General features: G+C 42.7%; 1 protein-coding gene across 14 annotated transcripts in view; it reads right to left on the reverse strand.

Annotated features, from left to right (window-relative positions):
* plecb (plectin b) overlaps positions 1 to 21080 on the reverse strand; it is a 130323-nt gene that overhangs the window by 46177 nt on the left and 63066 nt on the right. For 4 of the 14 annotated variants that reach the window (XM_026183391.1, XM_026183388.1, XM_026183390.1 and 1 more), the window contains exon 1: positions 10521 to 14492. The exons of 5 other annotated variants lie outside the window; for them this stretch is intronic. In XM_026183391.1, coding sequence (XP_026039176.1) covers positions 10521 to 13683 — 3163 coding nt within the window. In that variant the 5' untranslated portion in view covers positions 13684 to 14492. Of the gene's footprint in view, positions 1 to 6106; positions 6317 to 10520; positions 14494 to 20098; positions 20508 to 21080 lie in introns of those variants that run through there. 5 more of the 14 variants (XM_026183399.1, XM_026183387.1, XM_026183392.1 and 2 more) reach the window with 5 other exon arrangements.

Genomic DNA, 21080 nt, shown 5'->3' on the forward strand with positions numbered 1-21080 from the left:
GTCTGTCTCACAAAGAAAATACATGTATGAACAAGATTCATACATGTCTTCTCTGGGCTGCAATAAGGTAAAATGAGGGAAACCATAGACTTCCCAGGGTTATCCAGGTTATTATTAATGTATAGATAGGAACCCAGCATCAATCATGGTGTCAGGATTCAACAGTGCACATTTGCGACATCTGCAAAAGAACCATTAATGCTTAACAATATAGGTTATGGAGCAATTCGAGCTGCCATCCAGACAAAATCTTTCATTTCAGCAAGATAATGCAAAGCTACACTACGACAGCATGTGTTTGTAGCACAACAGTCCTCATGCTCCAATGGCCTGAGCACTGTCCTGACATGTTACCCATCAAAAACATTTGACACATAATGAAATGAGGCTTCAAACTTTTGAAAAGCTAAAATCCAATCAAGTAAGATAAAGACGTTACGCCAGAGGAATGAGATAAGGTCAACATCACATTACACAGCAACAACAAAACACTTTTAGAAGATAAGAGCACAGGTTGCACGAGTTGCACAAGCATTTCCAAGTGTTATAACAGAAGTGATGGTGGGAAGTATTAATTGTATTGTTTTATGGCAGATGCATATGAAAAAAATAAATAAATACACACACACACACACACACACACACACACACACACACACACACACACACACACACACACACACACACACACACACACACATATATATATGTCATTGCAAAGAGTCTGTAATTAGATCTGTTTCAAGTCATACAACTATGTTCATAATTGCCATTTTTGAAATATCTTCTAATTGCATCTGGACTTGAAATTTTTATGTGAAAGTAATTCCATAAACTATAAATGTAGTTTACCCCCAACCTTCCGTCAGTCTCTCTGAGCAGGACTGTCTTGTACCACCCATGGAACATTCAACACAATGAAAAACACAACACACCAAACTCCTCCCTACCGTGTCCTATAAATCGAGTCTCACCACTCACCTGCACAACACATCTTGCTGTACAGGTATCTGGTTCGTTCTCCATGCGAGCTCATCTCATGCAGATAATTCCCTCGCTCAAAGTTCCACATCCCAGCCATGCTGATGCGAATGGAAGTGTACACAGGTAGCCTTTTGTGTTTCAGGTAAACTGTGCCAGCTGGTGTAAATAGTGGAAACAGGAATGACTTTCAAACAGAAAGTCGTTTCTTTGAGGGGGGCAGGGCCCAGCCCAGTGCTGGGCTCTTTTAAGGACAAACACAATAGACAGCAGACTGGTAGCTCAACATAATTTTCATAGTTTAATTATGACGTCCTTTGACTTATTAGTCATTTGGTTGAGCATATCTGCTCCATGAGAACCATGACAAATGTAAAACTGGAAGCAAAAGCGCTTTGTTGCCCTACAGCCATCCATTTATCAGACTGTCACTCGTCTAGAGTCAGTTTACAGTTTGTACAAGCATTTAAAAAAGAGGTGTTTGTGCACCTGCAGGCACGTCGGTTTGTGAGACTATTATGAGGCTTCACTGCATCTTTAATGCTAATCCAAGATAGCAGACTAGACTTCTGTTGTGTTATGATTAGTATTTAGTCCAACTGCTTTAACCTGAAACTTTCGTCTCTCACTGCTTTTTTCACCTTGCAAAAGCTGAGTTTCAATAGCCTGCATCTTGCCAGAATACAATGTATTTATTCAGATTAGTCCCCAGTGCTGTCTGAAAATCTTCAAGCTTAACAAATCCTAAGGCACATAATCCTGAAAGTAAATACAGTGAATATGCCCCTACCCATTACCGGTTTACTTTAGGATCTGGATATTTAGGACGGGACAAAGCGCAGTAAAATGTTGAAGGGAAAGTGCAGATCACTGATCTCTGACCCAGGACTACCTGTGTGCCAGGATCTTATCACACTGGACGCTGATACGGATACTTTCACTTGACCTCCTTGATTTTATTTTACAGGAAACTTTAATGTTTTGACATCAAATAAAAAGATAACGATAATGTTGACAGGGACATTAAGACCTTCACACTGACAGCTAGCATTTGCAGTGCCACACTGGATTCTTGGACTCTACTAAATTAGCATTATATGACTCACTGTACAAAATAACACTTGTTGACTTAATTCTGGGCCTATGAATTAATATATCATCTCAAACAAGCTGTTTTAGCTCCCTTCACTGTCCCTTTATCCACTTTTCTTTGAAAAAAAAAAAAGATTTGTATAGCATGTTGGTGACGCTTCTGTGCTATATGACAAAAAAAGCATAATTAATCTGCCTTAAGGAGGGGGTCAGATCATAGAAATCGTATTTGTTTCTATGATCCCTGTGCTGCTCATAAATAAATCAGCTCTATACGAGCTCCATCTGACTGTGTGTCTCATCACAGCTTGTTCATTATTCCCAGAGAACATGAGAGCTGTATCCAAACCGGCTTCCATAAGCCCCTAAGGAAAAAGTGTACTGTTTAATTTATGACTCATGCCCACTGGTTTACCAGCACCAACCACAATGGTGGAGGCCATTTAGACTTTTTTTTTTTATATACTCACGAGCCCTGGAAAAAACAGACACATACAAACCCACACACACTGCTGTACTGTATTGTAAGTAGTAATTGGATTGCTCCAGAATAAAACTCCTGCCTGTTTCCAGGAAGAATGCTGGCTTTTCCATGAACCAAGCCAAAGCCATAACCAGAAGTCAACCATCACAGCCCACACAGCTATGAGAGGGCCCCACATGTAGCTCTAAACGAGCATTTGCTTGGCGATTGAATGTCATCCATGCGCTTAGCGTGTCAAACCGGATGTTACACTTCACAGCGTTCTGTAAAAACGCTGACACCTTCTGGGCGACTGCAGAAGAGTGCTGGAGCAAGAGCTTTCCATAGCTACAGCAGCTACATGTTACGCCTGAAAATTCTCAACCGATCATTTATGCAAAGCAGTTTAAGCAAATTAACAGTCTGGTTCCAAAACAGCCATCAGCCAATGTAAATAGTGCGACAGATCTGGGTTCTGTTGCACCATAAAATATATTCATCCTGATTTTGATTGTCTGTGTGAGGGCAGACAAACAGAGATGAAAGGTCAAAGCTCAGGAGGAGAATGCAGAGTGAGGCACCTTGTGTGTGACTCACAGCATTTTTCCCCCCGCCCCCACCCTTCTCACGATCTTTCTCCATACTGGTCATCGATGGAGTAAAATGCCAGCATCAGCGTTTCCATATCTGCACATGCAGCCTATCACGGTCAATAGCATAAGACCAGAAGCTAAATCACAAGTGGTCAGACCGTGTGGTGTCTGCTCTCACTCCTGTATAAGTGATAGCTCGAGCCATTGAGCTAGTGAGTGGATAGAGGACAGAGCTGTCATCATGAAGAATGGGTGCCAGTGAAAAATAGGACAGCTAAGAAAAAAAAAAGCCCCCCGATGGGTCTAGACCGAAGGGGACAGATCAGCAGGAAGAGCAGCTGCATTAATGCTTCAGTATCAAAGACAATAAAACATTATCCAAAAGGACATCATAGAGTAAATGTCAGGGCACATAACACGAAACTACAGCCAAAGCAACTGGGCATCAAATATTCGTCTTCGTGTCCTTAGAGTAGTGAGTCAACTTTGAAGAATATTACATTTTGCGTAGTGTTGTGTAGGTCAATGCATTCTTTAGTGTTGCCTAATGCCATTTTAGCCATGGGAAATGAAGTTAACGTTTGCTTTACGCCCTGCATGAAAGCATCTCGGCCAGCTTTCTTTTTCGAGTTGTCTCACAACAAGCGCTTTCCTTTTACTCCTATCTTAGACTGATAACATTAACACTTCCCATGAGCAAGAGCAAGATACCACGCTCTCTAACTTTAAACTTTATCATGATAACAACGATGAGCCATGGCAGCTAAACTACAGACACTTTGGAAATCACTCAGGACTACTAGTGACACCTTAGACATCTTAGAAACCTGGGTTTCGAACAGGGTTTGGACTGATCAATAACCAGACTTGCACAAGCATGTCTTAAAATTTAAGCAATTGAGTACTTTTGGGGTATCGTGTCAACAACGACTCGTGTAAAGGCATTGGATCAAACAAGATATTATTTAGTGTAGGACTGTATTATCTGTTAGCTGTTCTGTGCACACAAAAGCTACATTTATCCAGGATAAACCAAAGAAAAAGTCATCAAAGTGTTGACTCATGGATGCAGCATCTCTTTTGTAACACTGCTAGGGTTTCAAAAGCTACCGGCTGGTTTGGAAATTGGCAGTGCCTCAAACCAAGCAGGTGTACTGAACCACTACCGGACTTTTTTAAAGAAATACAGGAACAACCTTCGGCAAGAACACACATCCACACTCAAAAACAGACAGAGACATATTGATCTGAAAGCAAACATGGCCCAACAGGTTTGGGAGGGGCCTTACCAGCAACTGAATTACCAAAACACTGCTCAGCTACAATACCGTGCAGCAAAAGAGCTTCTGTGGAAGTTCAGCTAGGTGGAGAAAGGGCCAGTACGCATCTATGTTGTGTGACCGGTCAGACCTACGTGTCTCAAGAACCTGCAACAGGCTTTTCATGCTGTCTGGGAAATATGGCGGTGTAAAACTGGCACATTATGGCCTGGTGGCACCTTTGACCTGTCACAACTGACAAATTTTCAAGGTTCCACATGACCTATACAGACAGTAAACATGCTAAATGTGAAGCTGCGCAGAAGAGAGTTTTAGGGTTAGTAATGTGACCTCTTCAGATCAGTATCACCAATGCAACAGAAAATATCTCTAGTAATCTCTTGTCAGACACAGAGAGGAAGAGATGAGGCGAATATATTTTCTGATATCTAGCTGCTTTACCCTGAAACTTTAGTATCTCACTGCTTTTTTGTGTAAACTTTGAAAGAGCTTCAATACCTTACATCCTGCCACAGTTATGGTTACTAAATGCCCCAAAATGAGCAGCCTGGGAAGAGTGGGTCATGGGTGGCTTTCCAGCATTAGTCTGGACAGAGATAACGTAAAGGGTGTGAAGAAACAAGCCTCGTGACAGGTGGGCCTTCATTAGGAGGGGGAGGGATGGCAGAGGCGTGGCAGGGACATTTGAAACTGCAGGGTCTCTCTGCCCCCCACCCCCAAAAAAAGATGTTTTCAGAACTTAAAATCACCTCAGTGATTATAATCATTATATCATCAGGATTTTTTTTGTTTATTAGGAAAAAGGATTTTGTTATGATTACAGCATCCTTCAAAAGTTTTATGACTTAAAAAAGACTGAAACAGCACATGATGACAATTCAATTTGTTGTATGGCAGGACCTAAAAAAAACAACTCAACAGGTGACATGGTGATATAAACAGTAGTACAAATCCAGGACTTTAGCTGCCACCTGCTGACATTTCTTAACAAAATGCGTTGGTATTGTGCTGGATGCCAACAGGTGTCCATGAATATGGAGACTTTGGAACAGGTGGACTTGTTTAAACACTCAAAAAAGGCAGAAGTTATCTTTTTAATTTTGTGGATTTCTTTCAAAATGTAATTCTAATTTAACTGAAGAGGATTTAGAGAATTATTGCAAAACAAAACATGGCGCAATGCTAAATGGGTGGATGAAAAAAATGTAAATTAAATGAATTACACAGAGCTAGTTTTACAGCAATGTGAAATAGCCAGGAGAGACCCACAACTATCTGACACACACAAGGGCACATTTAAACACGCTGTATGAGCCGCTGCTGATTGTTGACTTCCATCAGATGTCACAAGAGGTAATAGCAGGGGTGGGGGTACTGCAACCCCCCTCCTCCCAAATTCTCACCCTCACCCTCCTTCACTTACATACCATCAAATAAATGAAAATACAGAAGGCAGCCAAGAATTTCCTCACAACAGCTCAGTCACACTGTGAACAACTATGAAAGGCAATCCATGCCGCAGTAGCTGTTTGTGATGGGAATGTGTGTGCCTATGTCCTGTTAGAGTGAGTGTGTACGCACAACAACAAGACATTACCCACTGCCTTTGCCAAAATCCCAACAACAGTCATCAGCCAGGAAGACAAGCACAGTTAGACACAAAGACACAACACAGAAACTTCAATTGTGTGACCTACCAGGTATGATCTTCATCTAAAAGAAGGTATGTGGAAAGAAGAGGAGGACAAGGGTGAAGAAAAAAACAACAAGCTGGACAGAGGGAGAATGAGGAGGACAAGAGAGCCGCGTGCTTGTTTGCCCCGACTGCCTTGTTTCTCCCTGGTCTTGAATTTTGACAGGCTGTGCCTGCTGCTTGAATCCGTCAGCCTGCTCTCCTTTGGCCAGGGGAGGAGGGATGACACACCAAGCCTGGGGAAGGGGGCAGGGGTGAGGGGTTCTGAGGGCTGCCAGGGGGGAGAAAGAGGGCTGGAGCTGACTGGGGGTTATAAATATCCACTAGAGCCAGATGATCACACAGTGCTCACACTTAGAAACTGATGGAAGCGCTCTGGCGGGACACTTGGCTGTTCTCGTCCTTTAGAGACACCCTCCACAAGCAAGCCCTTCCATCCCCCCTCCCCTCCCTCTCTTTCTCTCTCTTTCTCTCTCTCTTCGAGGATGATGGTGGGAACTGTTTAGGTCACACCTCTCACCCAGAAAACACATCACATGTCAGAGCTCTCTTAGGCTTAACATAATCAAATCATTTGAGTAGTAAGTAAAGTACTCATCCCAATTAAACCACAGGAAAGTGTGACACACTGATACAACCGAATACAAGCTGAATTTAAACACACAGAAATACTGCGGCTGGAAAGTCTGGCAGTAGATGAGATGGATTAAACTGGATCTTATTCAGTAAAACACAGTTTAGTGATGGATGCTCTAGAGAGCAAGGCTGGTGACCTCAGTGTTCATCCCCTTATTGCTGCGGGATCATATCAATGCACGATATTCTCTAAATATAGTAAGTTCTAATATATGCATTTGGCTTGGGCAATTGTAGTGCTGACGACTGGCTCCACTTCTCTACACTGCTAAAAGCAAACCTGTCTGGAGAGCAGAGTGAGGACTGCATTCTGTTGTGAAATGCTGACATTATGTATGGATGTTCTATAGTGAAATGAAAGCAGCTGTACTGAGAAACCATTGAGCAGAATTAGACAGGATTGCAGGAAATCCTTCATCAACAACTTTATGCGCAGCAATCCCAAACTCCTGAACTCAACAGGCTTTCTACACACACATGAATCATGTCAGGACACATGGCTGAAAGGTATTCTAAGCTTATGTCCCTGGGGAAAATACCAGTAGCCTTACTCTTCAACCACACTGTGTAGTGCAGATATTCATTCTTGTAAACAAGAATGCTCCTCCTCTACTCACTAAGCTGGTGAGAAAATACTGGATAAAATTAGGGTTTTATGAACTTTAAAATGAAGGCCAAACTCGCATCCCTCTCACTCAACTGTAGTCACATTAGTTTGGTCTTCTAATAAGGTCTAACATGCACCCTGGGAAATGACTAACGTCATAACCAGTTTGGCCAAACCCTCAATATATTCCACATGTTATCAATCCTGTTTCCAAAGTTTGGCCTATTGTGAGTTAACCATTACACTGCCACAAGAGATCCTCGATCCTGCATCACTCTCCAGCTCCTGCTATAGCATACCATTTAATCTGATATCAAGCACTCTGCGCACGTAAATGCGGCAATTCAAAGTAGCAATTTGAATGCACAAACAGCTGCTGGAATGGGATTCTGTTTCACTTTTCAAATAGGCCTCATAAATATTCACCTTTTGTGACTCCTGTTCTATATTTGTGCCATCATTTTTCCAAAAATTTGCACTTAAGCCAAGAAGAAATCATCTCAGGTTTCATTTCAACATCCCTTAATGATCAAAATGTCTGTTTGGTCTGCAGGTGTCATAAATTTTGAAGTGTACTCCAATATCTTCTGAGACTCCGAACTAAATATCAGAAGGGGTTTCACAGGCAGAGTCAGCAGTTAGAGACATGCAACAGCTAAGGTCATTTACTTTGTTTTGAGCAAAACAGCACCGTGGGCCAAGCGGCAAAAGCGGCAGCAGGAGATTAAGTTGCCAGTTTGCAACACAGTCTGCTGACAGACGCCAAGAGTTTGTCTCTCACTTTTTCCCTAATTTTTTTTTTTTTCTTTCAACAGAGAGGTCACGCACATGAATCAACTCCAAAATTTGCAAATCGCCCGGGGTGAGTCACGACATTAAAATGAAGTGGCACCATAATGAGAGACACAGAGCTGAAGTTCACTGTAGCTGTTCATTTATCCAATCACACAAGTATGCACCGGGCACCATTTCAAAGATGAAAACATGGAAGACCCTCAGCGGCACGTCTGTGATGTGATTTACTCAAATTGTGCCTGGTGCCATGTCCGCGCCGAGTTTAAACAGTGTGTACAGTCCACACAAAAGTGCTTACTACTCAGATTTAGTTTAAGTGCATCCGGAAGGCCACATTTGATGAAAACTGTTACTCTGAAATTCAAACCAGCTTATAGTCGCTGCTTTGAAAGCAACATTTTTGTGGCATAAGTCACATTTCATTCAGTACGTTCCTCCTTCCTAGTTTCCGCATTACTGATGCAAAGTAAGCTTGTAACAGAAACTGGAGGAGCACAAAAGTATGCATACTTAACTGCAAAAATATCCAGTGATGAGCTTTGTCTACCGACTGCCACTTAATAAAGCAACATACCAAGAATACTACACTCTAGGAATAAAGGTAGTAGAATCAGTATTTCTGGAAACCACTGCTCTAACAATCCATATGAGGTCAAATTAAAAGCAAAAAAGAAAAAAAAGTGGCTTTTTTATTACATGATAACAAATCTGAGCTCCTTTCAAAGACTTCTGCAGTGGAGTTGCAGCATTAGGTCTATGTGACAGATGAATATGGTTGTTAATGGACAGCAGATGTCAGCAGTGTGCTGCTGTGTCTGATGTGTGAAAACGTCACAGATCAGAAAGACCTCCGTAGTAAAAGTCAAATTAAAATCTTTGCGATAGTTCACCATGGCAATGATCAGCTCTTCATCTACAATTCAGGTTTCTTCTAGATACCAAAATGCACTGCAGAGAAGCAGAGTTCTGCTTATAATGAGCTCTATAAATGACTGTGTTTGTGTACAGCTGTCATGAAGTTTTTAATCGAACTTATTTTCCTGATGAGTAACACAGACTGGCTCAAGGAGCCAGGCTTCTAATTGAATCCAGAACGTCAGTCACGTGTGGATCCAAACAAACACACCCATGGATCTGTGAGCAATTTATTCCAACTTTCTGACTATCTGCATGCTGTTCACACCCTCAACAGACAACGCCCGAAAAAAGTCTGTCTTGCACACCCGGAGATATAACATTTTACATGGTGGTTTCAGCAACAACTTGCTTCGCTCGTGGAAGTTATGAGACGTTACATATCATATCCAAAACTCTGGAGTCACATGAATGTGCCTCAGCATCATCAGGATTTAACATGAGCCATATGAGTTTCACTTCAACAAAAGCTAACCGCAGCATCATGTGCCACTTTTATTTCTCTAAACCAGCAAAGGAGGATGGCGCACAGTACTGTGTTGACTTTACCCACATAACTCCCGTGTTAATGCCCTTTGCATAATGGAATGCAAAGGGCATGCATATCTCTCCAAAGAAAAAACAACCCTAGAACACAAACCAGAGCCAAGAACACAGCCTGACTAGAGCAAAGAGACTACTAAAGACTAATACTCCCAAAAGGACCACACCTCTCTTTTTCTGGCTTTAACTCACGGTTAGCCGTCTCTGCAGGGAACAGGCGAGGCTGGATCTCACTAAAACAGCCCCACCTAGTTGGAATGGCTGCAGATCTCACTAATCCTGCTGGCAAACACTCAGATAGCTCCAGAGATAACTGTTACCACTCACAACAGTGAGTATAATTGATTACACAATTCAATCACAATTCCCCACCCTGGAAATGTGGGAATTTTTCTTGTCATTTGAATTGTTTGTTAAAAATAAAAACTGCTGCTGATGCATGTGGAAACTTGAAAGAATAGCAGTAAATTATTTTTTGAGTGTTTACCACAGCAAAAAACACAGGAGCCTGTGAAATCTGACAGCAGGAGGACAACAAGGGGCAAGCACTGTGTCAGACACTTTATCTCTTCTAACACAAAGCTAATTCAATCACAGCCACATCTCAAAGGTCTCCTCACCCTCTCACTGAAACTGTTCCTAAAAGAGGCTCCCTCTGCACCACATCACAAAATAGACTCTGGGCTTGGTAACATGTAACTTTAAGCCATAAACTGTAATCACAACACCCCAAATAATACTTTGAATGGGAAGTCAAAGACAATTACAGAATGGTAATGCTATTCAAGGTACATAAGTGCAGAGCACCAACAGTGCACCCTAAAACCTCAAATGCTTTGAAGAAAGGTGGGAATCTAGACTCAAGAGTGATTGCATCACAGAGACATTAGAAGTAGGTAAGCTGGCACGCATTCAAACAAACCTTCCATGAAGTTAGGCCATGTCTTCTCCTCTGGCTCCCCCAGTGAGTGGTCCCAGTCTACCTCTGGTGAGGCTCCTCGCCCCTTGCCCATTGCCACCTGTGCAAAGACTGCCCGCTCTATAGCAATTTCTTGCAGAACATCCAGGTCCAGCTCCTCGCCTTCCTCCTCAGACTCCACAGGTGGAGGTGGTGACTGCTGTCCAGCTGCCTCCGGACTAAGGAGCTGCTTTACTTCAACAATCTCCTCCACTACTACTATTTTCCTCTTCATGGTGGCCTCGTCTATGTCAGATGTTTCAAACTTGCAGGTGTCCCGCTGGTGAGGCTGGTCAGGACGGGTCACGGGCGTGGCGGTGGCAGAGGGTGTGTCCTCTATCAAGTCCCTCTTCTTCTCTCCCTCCTGCGTTAGGGCCTCAGAAACAGAGAGCCTTTCCTCTGTGCTGCACTCTGCTGCCCGAGCGGCCGAATGTTGTGCAACTGTGGGAGGCTCCTCTTGCTCGAAGAGTGGGCTGGCCTGTGCCTGAGCTGCAGCTGGCTCTGCTGTTAGCGCTCTTGCTGCTGACGCTAATTCTCCGGCTGTGGGTGCTTCCCTCACACTGGAGGATGTTTCTGGTTTTGGAGCCTCCCGCTTGATTTTTTCTGCAAAGAGCAGGGCTGGCTCCACCTCCCTTTTGTCTGCTGGGGCCTCAGAGAGCACAGCTGCTGCCTGCCTGACTTCCTCACTGCACATTCTTTCAAGAGTCATCTTTAAAGAAACATTAGTTTCTGTCAGTCCGGAGGCCATGTCAGGGCTGTCTTTAACTGCAGCTTCATGCAGGGGTGTAGTGTCAGTTGATGGCAATGTTTCTGCTTCAGGCAAAGGGACAGGATTTGTGTTTATATCCTCTAACTCTGGTTCTTTAGGCTGCTTTCTACCTTTTCCCTTCTTCTTTCCCTTTAAAGGTTCCTGTGTAGCTTTCTCTGTATTTATGGCGGATTTAGCCTCAATTGTGGGTTTCTGAGGTTCTGACAGTGGGGCAGGGTTTCCCTGCTCAGATTTAGGGCTTGCTTGCACGAGCTCCACTCCACTTATTTTCTGCACTGTCACTGTTTCCACTTTGGTCACAGTTATTTCCTCAGATTTCACTGGCTCCATATGGGGCGACGTAACATTTGACTCGCCCTTAGGGGATAATGGTCCCTGTGCAATCTTTCCGGCATTGCTTTCCTCAGACTTCTCTTTTATTTGTCCCTCCACTAGGGGCGCTGCAGGAATCTGTCCTAGTGGCAGTGAGGCTTCTTCTGAATAAGCTGTTATTTGTTTGGGGACATCTTCTGTTTTCTCTCTGTCAGTATGTAATTTAACCTCGTTTGTCTTTGTTCCCTTTGAGCAGGTAGACACAATTAAAGGCTCTGATGAAGCCACTGGTCGGAGTTCAGTCTTATTTCCAGGTGATCCCTCAGCACTCTCCACACTCTTCAAGGCCTCAGCTTGAGATTTCTTTTTCTTTCTTTTTGATTTTGAGCCTCCCTCGACCGCTTGTTTGGTTTCTTTAAGCACCTCTGTGGTGACAGCATTTTGAGGAGGCTGAGATGTATCTGATTCATCTTGTACTTTTACTGTGCGCTCCTGCACGGAACCTTTAGGGGCTTCTTTTCTGACTGGGGGAATCCCTTTTGAATTAGTTTTCTTCTCTTCTGCAGTCATCTCTGCAGCTTTTGCTGTGACAGGCTGTGCATCTTCAGCATTGGTCAAAGGTGCTGCGAGAGTTGCTGTGGTAATGGTGGATTTGACTTCAAGTGTTGAGGATTTCTGTACTGTAGTAACTTCTAGGGACACTTCATCAGTTTTAGAATCTTTGACCTCATTAGTGGAGCCCTTTGGTTTGCTTGTGGCGCTGTGAGGTTTGGCTTTGGCAGTCTCCTGAGTGGCAGCTGCATCTGTAACTTTTTCTGCTTTATCATTTATAATTTTAGACTCAGCTGAAGCTGGAGGGGCCTTCACCTCAGTGGGTTTAATCAATTCCTTATTTACTTTAAGCTTCGTTTCTTTGACAGAGCCTGTTGAAGTGACAGGCATTACTTGTTGGGGCTTTACTTGATCATTGGCTGCTGTAGCACTCACATTTGCAACTTTAACTGGATCCACAACCACCATTTTCATTTTGTCTTCTTTGGCATCAAAATCAGGAAGCATTGTGAGAACTGGTTTGCTTGTAATCATTTGAGTAGGCTTGATTGACGTTTGTTCCTCAGCGATATTAGGCCAGTCCTTGGTCTTCATTTCCTCGTTTGTTTTGGGAGCAGAGGGCTTAGCTGGAATCTTTGATGCTGCAGCACCTGTGGCCTGAGCAACAGCAGCCACAGCTAATGGTAGGGCTGTTTTGGAGGATGTCAGAGTGGTCTGTGACACATCCTGCTTCAAAGCTGCTGTCTGAGCGGGAGCAGAACTTGTTGGCTTCTCTTTTTCGACCTCCAATGCTCTCCTCTTTTGTGGTGATGCTATGGGATTCTTGCTGTAAACATCAAGCTCCTGGTGAGTGGCTCTTTTCCCCCTGTTATCCTCCATCATTGCTGTTTCACTTCTGAAGCTGCTGGTCTTCCTAAAAACGTCCTGAGGCTGGCCCTCCACTTCCCATAAGGCCTTTTCTCTGGCCGGTTCTCCAGCCAATGGGCGACCCCTGAACCTCGGGGTCCTATCGGGGTTATTCTCTCTTTCTCCAGAACCCACCATCTTATGGCGGTAGCCTTGGCGCTCTGCTAGTTCCTCTCTTCTTTCTGCTTCAGCCCTGCGTCCCGGCTTAGGAACATAAGACGTTGGACCTTCTACAGATTGGACCCGTGCAGCTCGGTGAGCAATGGCCAGAGTGGCGGCCGGCTTCCTAATCCTTTGCAGGGTGGCAGGAACAATTTCAGGGGGCAGGTGGAGGTAGTCACGCAGGTAAACAATGCCATCATTGGTCAGGTACCAGTAGAAATGTTTCCAAGCAAATGTTTCCTTTACATAGCCCCTGGACTTAAGAGACCCCATGGCACGAATTACTTGTAGGTTGCTTACACTTTGTACTTCTGGGTGTTTGATCTGCGGCCTCTTATCCTTCTTAGCCACCATGACACCATCTCGAAACAGGATCTCGTAGATGGCCCTCAGGTCATGCAGGGGCATCAGCATTCCAGCAACCATTGTTGTTTGATTCAGTAAACTCTCTCAAGTGAAACTAAAATGCACAATGCCAAACAAAGAGAACAGCACCTCACGCTGTGTTGTGAGAAAGAGTCAAGTGCCAAGACCGGCTGGCACGTGTTTCTTAATTCAATAAGGGTAAGAAATCCCTGTAATGATTTTTCCTTACTGTCTCTTCTCCTTGCTCTTGTCGATCCTTTTGTTATAGTGAAGAAAATAAATATTCCTCTGTTAATAAGTTTAATGCCCCCCCTACATTCAGGGTGGCTGAGAATGAGCAGTCTCTGTTCGGGCCGAGATGGCAATGACAGAATGGAAGAGAGGGAGTGTGTGTGAGTGTGAGAGAGAGCGAGAAAGAGAGTGAGAGAGCAAGGCACACACTTCTCAGTCTGGCTCCTCCTACCTTCTCTCTCTTTCTCTTAGGAAAAAACTGTCATGGAAAAAAAATCTCACTAGAGTAAATAGTACAGCAGGAAGCTAGAAAGAGGGGGGGGAAGAGTGTCTGCAATAAACTGAAATAAAATTCGAGCAAAGTCAAATGAATGGATCAACACACCTATGGAGGGAGCACGTGATCTACAACTCTATGACTTTTATGAAGAGTCCCGCCCACACTCAAAAGCAAATGGCTCCTACTCACATGCAAACACACACACACACACCTCTGAACGCACACTAGGACTGAGTGGCACACACCCTCTGGCGTGTGATGCACACCGGTCCAATGAATGGGCTGTTCTGTTCAGCGAGTAGATATCAGAAAGGAAGATGACTAGCTGGCATCCATCCGATCCTGCCCATGCAAGTTATTAAGTACAAGGTGTCTTTAGCTTTACACATTTCACGATCAGGTTTCAGTGAAGAGCTTTTACTATTCATGCAGGGCATGGTGCTCACATCTCATATGACACAGTCTTAGAATATATCATGAAGGCTGGTGACATTTCAAGAGAAACTACATAAATCACAATAATGTACTCTGGCTGGACTTTGCAAGGATATGAAAGGAGATGACTAAACTCTTACTAATTATCTAATATGACCCATGCCTATATAATAATAGCAAAACTAACGTTAAGTTTAATTCTATTCTTATCTTATGTATTCTTATCTGTGTTTGTTTTGGGGGTCTCCAAGCCGACAAGAAAAGAAGGCTAGACGGGCCAATCGGTGTTTCCTTTGCAGCTCATTAAAGTGATGCAACAGGCTGTAAAGCAGCCTAAAGTTGCACTGCTACTTCAGACAGTTAATATTAGAGCTGGGAAAGAAGAATCTATCTTGCACAACTATATAAAGAACTATGCATTATAGCTAACCTTTTCACCACTCCCAGAAACATGATATCAGTTTTCTATCCAGAGATCACTTCTCTCCCCTGTACATCTGTCTCCTGTTCATCTCCTAGTGTCAGAGAGAGTGACTTGCGACCAGCGTTCAGCGAAAGCCGAACTGGAAGGAGACCTTACAATTGTCGCTTACAGCACAGTAGCATGCGTTCGTTTGTCTGCGCTGCAGACAGTGATATACTCATGAAATTATAGTGGTGGTGAATGGGCAGAGATGAAATGACGCATTCCCCCCGGTGTTTGAAACCACACACACTATTACACATACAAACACAGACAGAAAACTGTTTTAATTTTTTTTACCATGGCAACAGTCAAATGAAGTAAGCCAGTTCTGAGTAAGCCACATATCCGCTTTCAGAGCTGCAGTGGAGAAGCTGGCCATAAATCTGTTGGCTAGGCAGCTGGACCACTGTGTCAACTTATTAGACTGCTATTTGCAAGGACGTCATTATCTCATCATTATCAAAACAAGTTATTATCAGGTTATCAACCTTTCATCAGTAATCATGAAAGCAAAAACATGTCATGGCAAAATAATAGTTTCTTTTTAAAGACTATATACAAATGTAAAATACTGACATATTAAAATAAGGGAGACACCCCCCTCATAACTATTGCTGGACCTCTTGTAAACCCAACTAACGCCTTTACTAATCTACTATCTAATAACAATTCCTTTCACGCAGGATTTGTGCAGTTGTCTGTTTTGACATCTCTCTCAGACTGGGTGAAGCCTTAAGCCATGTACTCCACCTACAGTATATACCCTGTTATCTTATGGTATTAACTTTAGAGATGTATGTACAGTCAGTGATTCAAAAAGCAGGGAGGAGCATTCATTCGGAGAACATAGAGACTTTTTCGGTTTATGGAACAAGGAAGACATTCCTCTGACTTGCGAAACAAACGTCTGCCTGACAGGGAAGTGTATGTGCATGAAAGAATCCTAAGATATCAGTGCGAGTGAGCATTTAAACCACATTAGGCTGCAGTCTAAGGCCGTGTTTGCTTCACCAAGGCAATGCCAAACCATTTTGCATGTATTCAAAAGTCTAGCAAAAAAAACACAGGCGCTAATATACAATGGAAATGAAGAACACCAAAAAGGACCCAAGTAGTTGAGCAGATGAAATCCTACATCAAGGAGGAATCTGCTTTCTAAACTTACAGCAACTACTTCCTTACATATCTTACTTATTTAAAAAAGATATCTCAGTTGTTGTTGGGTTGTTTTTAATTAGGGATTAAATGCAAATCACAGTTTTTATATCATTTGTAGCCACTACGATTTAAATTGCAAGCCCTAAAACAATCTCACTGGGGGAAATTGGCATCAGTGTGTAGGGGTGCCTTGCCCTCTGTGTTGCATATCACTGTGATTTCATGCACTGTTTATGCACAAAGTGTTCAGTGAACTTCAAGCCTCTGACAGTGACCCTTATCCTGGCTCAAGGCCCGACCTCTTCGGCCATCCAAATATTCGATAGTCACACTTCAAAAGAAACAGTGTATCACCAGGATTTGCTGCTGCTGCTTTTCAAAGGGAGTTGCTGGTTGCAAAAGCTATTTACAGGCTTGATGTGGCATTGTCAATTTTTCTAATAAGAAGCAGACTACCAGAAGGGAATGTCATGGCAATACAGAACTAATCTTATTCAGGCTATAAAAAGAACAAGAGCAGACCAACTACAGAATGAATGCCAATGTGATTGACTGAAATGGAGAAATAGGACTTTGGGGAAGAGTTCCCGAAGAGTTTCCTGGTTAGGAGTCTGCTCCTCCTGCTATGTTTCAGGCCTCCACCAGTCCCAAAATAGACTTGTCAGCACCAGCTGATGGTGGCTGGCTCATGGCCCAATGTAAAGGGCTTCACAGGTGCCCTCCACCCTCATATCAGATCCAAGCCACTCAAGGGAAAGCAAAGGTCAGCAAGGCCTTTCTTATCCACCAATGTAAGAACGCTCATTACAATAAGTTAAAAAAACTAAAAACACCTTCTAAGCTGCAGCAGGAAAGATAACTCGTTAAATTGACTGATCCTCCAAATAAAAAACACACATACTGTTTCATATGAAATGTTATATTTGAAACTGAGCAGAGACAACTATCACGTTATTATGATTCAGGGTAAAGTCCACAACCGGCTGTAAAACAAAAAGTCCAAAATACTGTAAGCTGGTAATGAAAGCACACTGATGCATTTGAGCTGACTGCGTTGCCAGATGAAAACGTAAAAAGTTACAAAAGCACAAATCAAAATGTGGCCCTAAGTCTACCCTAAGTTATGACTTGTGTCTCTGTAGTTGTGACAAATTGTTTTGTGATGCACGAGAGCTCATTTTTATCCAGATGATAAGCCCGTTTTTATTTGAGGAGCTTGCCTCTTAGCTGTGTGTGGTTAGGCAAGTGACTCCATAGTCTGAGACAGCTGTGGCCCCTGACATAACTGGTGCATGTTAGAGCCCAAACACCCGACCTAGGAATCTGCTAAAGTTAGAGGTTGTTGTGAACAACTTTATATGGAGGTTTCCGACTGCCGCCAGTGTATTTATAGGCCTTCTAAGTAATTAGAGTAATTCAATTAATGAACTTGGTCATAGCTGAATTATTTTGCCCTATCTTTTTGAGCTACCTCCACAAATACATAGAAGGATGCTGGCCAAGTGGTTTCCGTCACAGTCAAGTTTGATTCTTTAGTTTATGACCAACAACATAACCTGCGGACATAATCTGTATTTAGCTCTAACTGTTAAACGTTAGCTTGCTCACATGCTAAAATAAGATGACAAACGTTCAGCACATACCTGCGAAAATTCACTGTGCCAGAATCGTCACTGGGAGAATGTATTCATGCAGAATGCTACATTTGGATCTGTATACGTCAGATAGAAACATCTGGAACTGAAAACTGAAGTTAATGTGGACTCGCTGGCTCAAAGAGTGAGTTAATCTCCAATAACACTCCTGTTAAAACTCACATTTTTGTAATACTCCTTTTTATAACAATTGTATGATGGTTAATTTAAAAAACAAAACAAAAAAACCCCCAATAATAATAGTAAATAAACGTTTTAAACTTATCCCAAAAGGTTGATTCAGTTCATCTGGACGTAGCGTTTTTCAGATAACTGTGCTCCAGTTTGGGGGAAAACTTCTAGGATTTTGTCGAACTACGCAGCAATGAGTGGCCAATTTTTATGTATTCATATATTCACTCATAATATATGACTTCTATGCCCAAAAATAAAGCTATAAATAAATTATGTAGCCAATCTATACATAAATTTGTCTTTACTATTGTGAGAACCTGGCATAAGAAGCCTTAATCGTATCACTAATATAACCCATCACTAATATAACCCTCGCAACAACCTTGACTGATTTCTGGATGGGTCAGCCTGAACAAAAATTAGTGCTTAAACAGGCAGACAAACAAGCTTTTGAAATGCAAGAAGAGAGAGGCTGAAAGGATTAACCCCTGGAGGTGACGGCGGGTGGCTGAAAACTTTGAGCGCATGAGACTAAGGACTTGAAGAGAACTGTGCCTCTTGTGCAAAGCCAGATATAGTTGGAGGGGTGGCTAAGAGAAAAACCCCAAACTCTTTATATTGTAAACAGAACAAGCAAACACAAAGCCACAAAAGTCAGTAAACCGCAGAACTGCTCCATACAAAGAAGCACTTTGTGTTAGGGTTTGCTGAGCATGGAAGGAGAGGGGTGTCTTTGGCATTGCCTACTCTGCTGCAAAAATAAATAATCAACTGTTCTTGGATAAGCTGAACTAAAAAAGGGGGGAAATCAAAGTGGAGGAGGAAAAATGTTTGCTTTGTTGCACTGAGAACAATAGACAAAGTTCTGAAATAAATCAAGGCACTATGGGACCTGCTGCTTGTTGCTCTGCCAATCCAAACTTTTGTTGACTTATAAATATCTCTAGTGTTCAGTAAGCCTTGTTAAAAGCAACCGTGTAGTAAGACAACCTTTTTTTTAAATTATGGCATGAGTAACTAATAGAAAGAACTAGAAAAAGAAATTCTTGAGAAAAGCTTGACCAATAAAACCTGCAGAGACGTCACAAGTTAAAAAAACAACAGACTACTGTGAGAGCGTAGTAAGGAAAGCCAAGTTTTGGCTTCTGTCTTGCCAACATACACGTAAATGCACATGGAAAAATCTATAAAGTGATGAGTGTCTGAGGTAAGAAAAATGACAGGCATTGCTTGGGTCTTAGGTTCCACCAGTCTCGGATCACACTGACTTTTCCTTTTCCAGAGTGGAAAGAAATTAAGTCACAGATTGTGTCTCCTGTCGCCCGCCTCACCAGCCAAAAAAGAGCAGGAGCACCCAAAAAAGTTTTGCCAAGTCCCGTTCATCCCCGCTTACTCTCACTCTAACAAGCTTTTTGTCACGTCTTAGTGGAAGGTTCCTAATTTGCCCAACCTTACAATGTCCCTGGCAGCCTCTCAAATTTGGACAGCAGCCCGCCAATGACGGGGTAAGAGAGTCGACTGAAAGCAAAAAAAAAAAAGCAGCAATCTGGCAGACAGTCCCTACGACTGATGAAGAGGACACATTCGTTTCAATCGGCAACAATAAAATTTGCACTAAAAGTAGAGCATGTTTTGTGACTGTCTGATGTAAAAAAATGTAATAGACATCAGTCTTTTGTGTTAAATTCTGCAAACAGCCAGCAATTACAAAAAAATCTTTGTGCTGTAAATAAGTTCCAGCCGTGAGATCTGGACAGAAAATTTGAACCAGCTCTCAGCTCTCTTGTTCTCTCTCTTGTGAGAGGCGTATGCCAGCTCAGCTAAACAGCAGCCAGGGATCCGACTCAGCACGGAGAGGATGTATTACGCCATTTAGGAGCTAGAAAGGTTTAAATATTGCTGCACAAACCGGGTGAGAACTTTCAATTTATCTGTTCTGATTCGAAGATCTGACAAAAGATGTCTAGCTTACTTAGCCACACCTCTTTATGACATAAGCTTAATGCTAACCAGTGCACAGAATCATTAACTTGCTGCCTCTGTTCTCAGCTTCAAGCACTTATTATAAACGCTTACCTTTTTTTGGGCTCAGCCAGAACCGATCTCCAAGAGGATCTCCTATCTCCATGCTGCTTTGATCTGATCTATCATACAGAGAGGCCTCAGAGGCTCCAACAAAACACCTTCCTGCTTTTGCCACACACTCAAATCCACACTGCTACTCCCTTCTTTTCACATAGAGACCCACTGCCCGGCCAGCAGATCAACATGGCATACAATATGGGGCTAAGAAAGAGAATGAATGGGAGTGGAGGGCTACTTTCAGGGCAGGGAGGGTGTTTGTGAGGGAAAAAAAGGGAACAAGGAAATCTTTTCATCTGTCCCATAAATGCAGAGTAACATCTACACTATAAATCTGAGGGTCTTGCCAAACTGGACACATCCTCTCTGCTGCCCCGGATACCCTGCAACACGTCCCATACATCTGTAGGCGCCCACGCTTTATTCCATTATCAGCCAGCTGAGGGATGAACAGTGGATACCTTGTTCGAGAAACCAAGCAAATTACAGCCCCAGACATTAAGATGAAGGGTACACAGGAGGGTGAAAAAGGATAGACAAGAGAACTATGCAGAGACAGAATACAAAGAACTATAAGTCAGTCTGTAAAAGGCACACCAAGGCACCCGAAATACACCCAACAACAACTCTTACTTCACCTCTTGTATATTTTGGTTGACATCAAGCAATTAAGCCTTTTGTTAACTGTTAAAAAGAAGCATGTTAATCTTAAAACTGCATTCAGATACGGGCAATCCAAAGGAGAAATGCTATCAAACAGCCAACTGCTGTACATATTTCAAGAGACTAGAGATAATACATTTACGATTTTATTGTTTCTGGCATGTTTCCAATGGGCCTAAAGGCCACCACAAAAGTATGAAGCTGCTGAACTGAAAGAGAATACACAAGGTTTCAGTAAAGGAGTACGTTCACACAATGATGCATTAAACAACACATTTGTCTTATTACAATACAACACTATTTAATTTTTTTT

Source organism: Astatotilapia calliptera, chromosome 11, assembly GCF_900246225.1.
Source record: "Astatotilapia calliptera chromosome 11, fAstCal1.2, whole genome shotgun sequence".
Taxonomy (NCBI): domain Eukaryota; kingdom Metazoa; phylum Chordata; class Actinopteri; order Cichliformes; family Cichlidae; genus Astatotilapia; species Astatotilapia calliptera.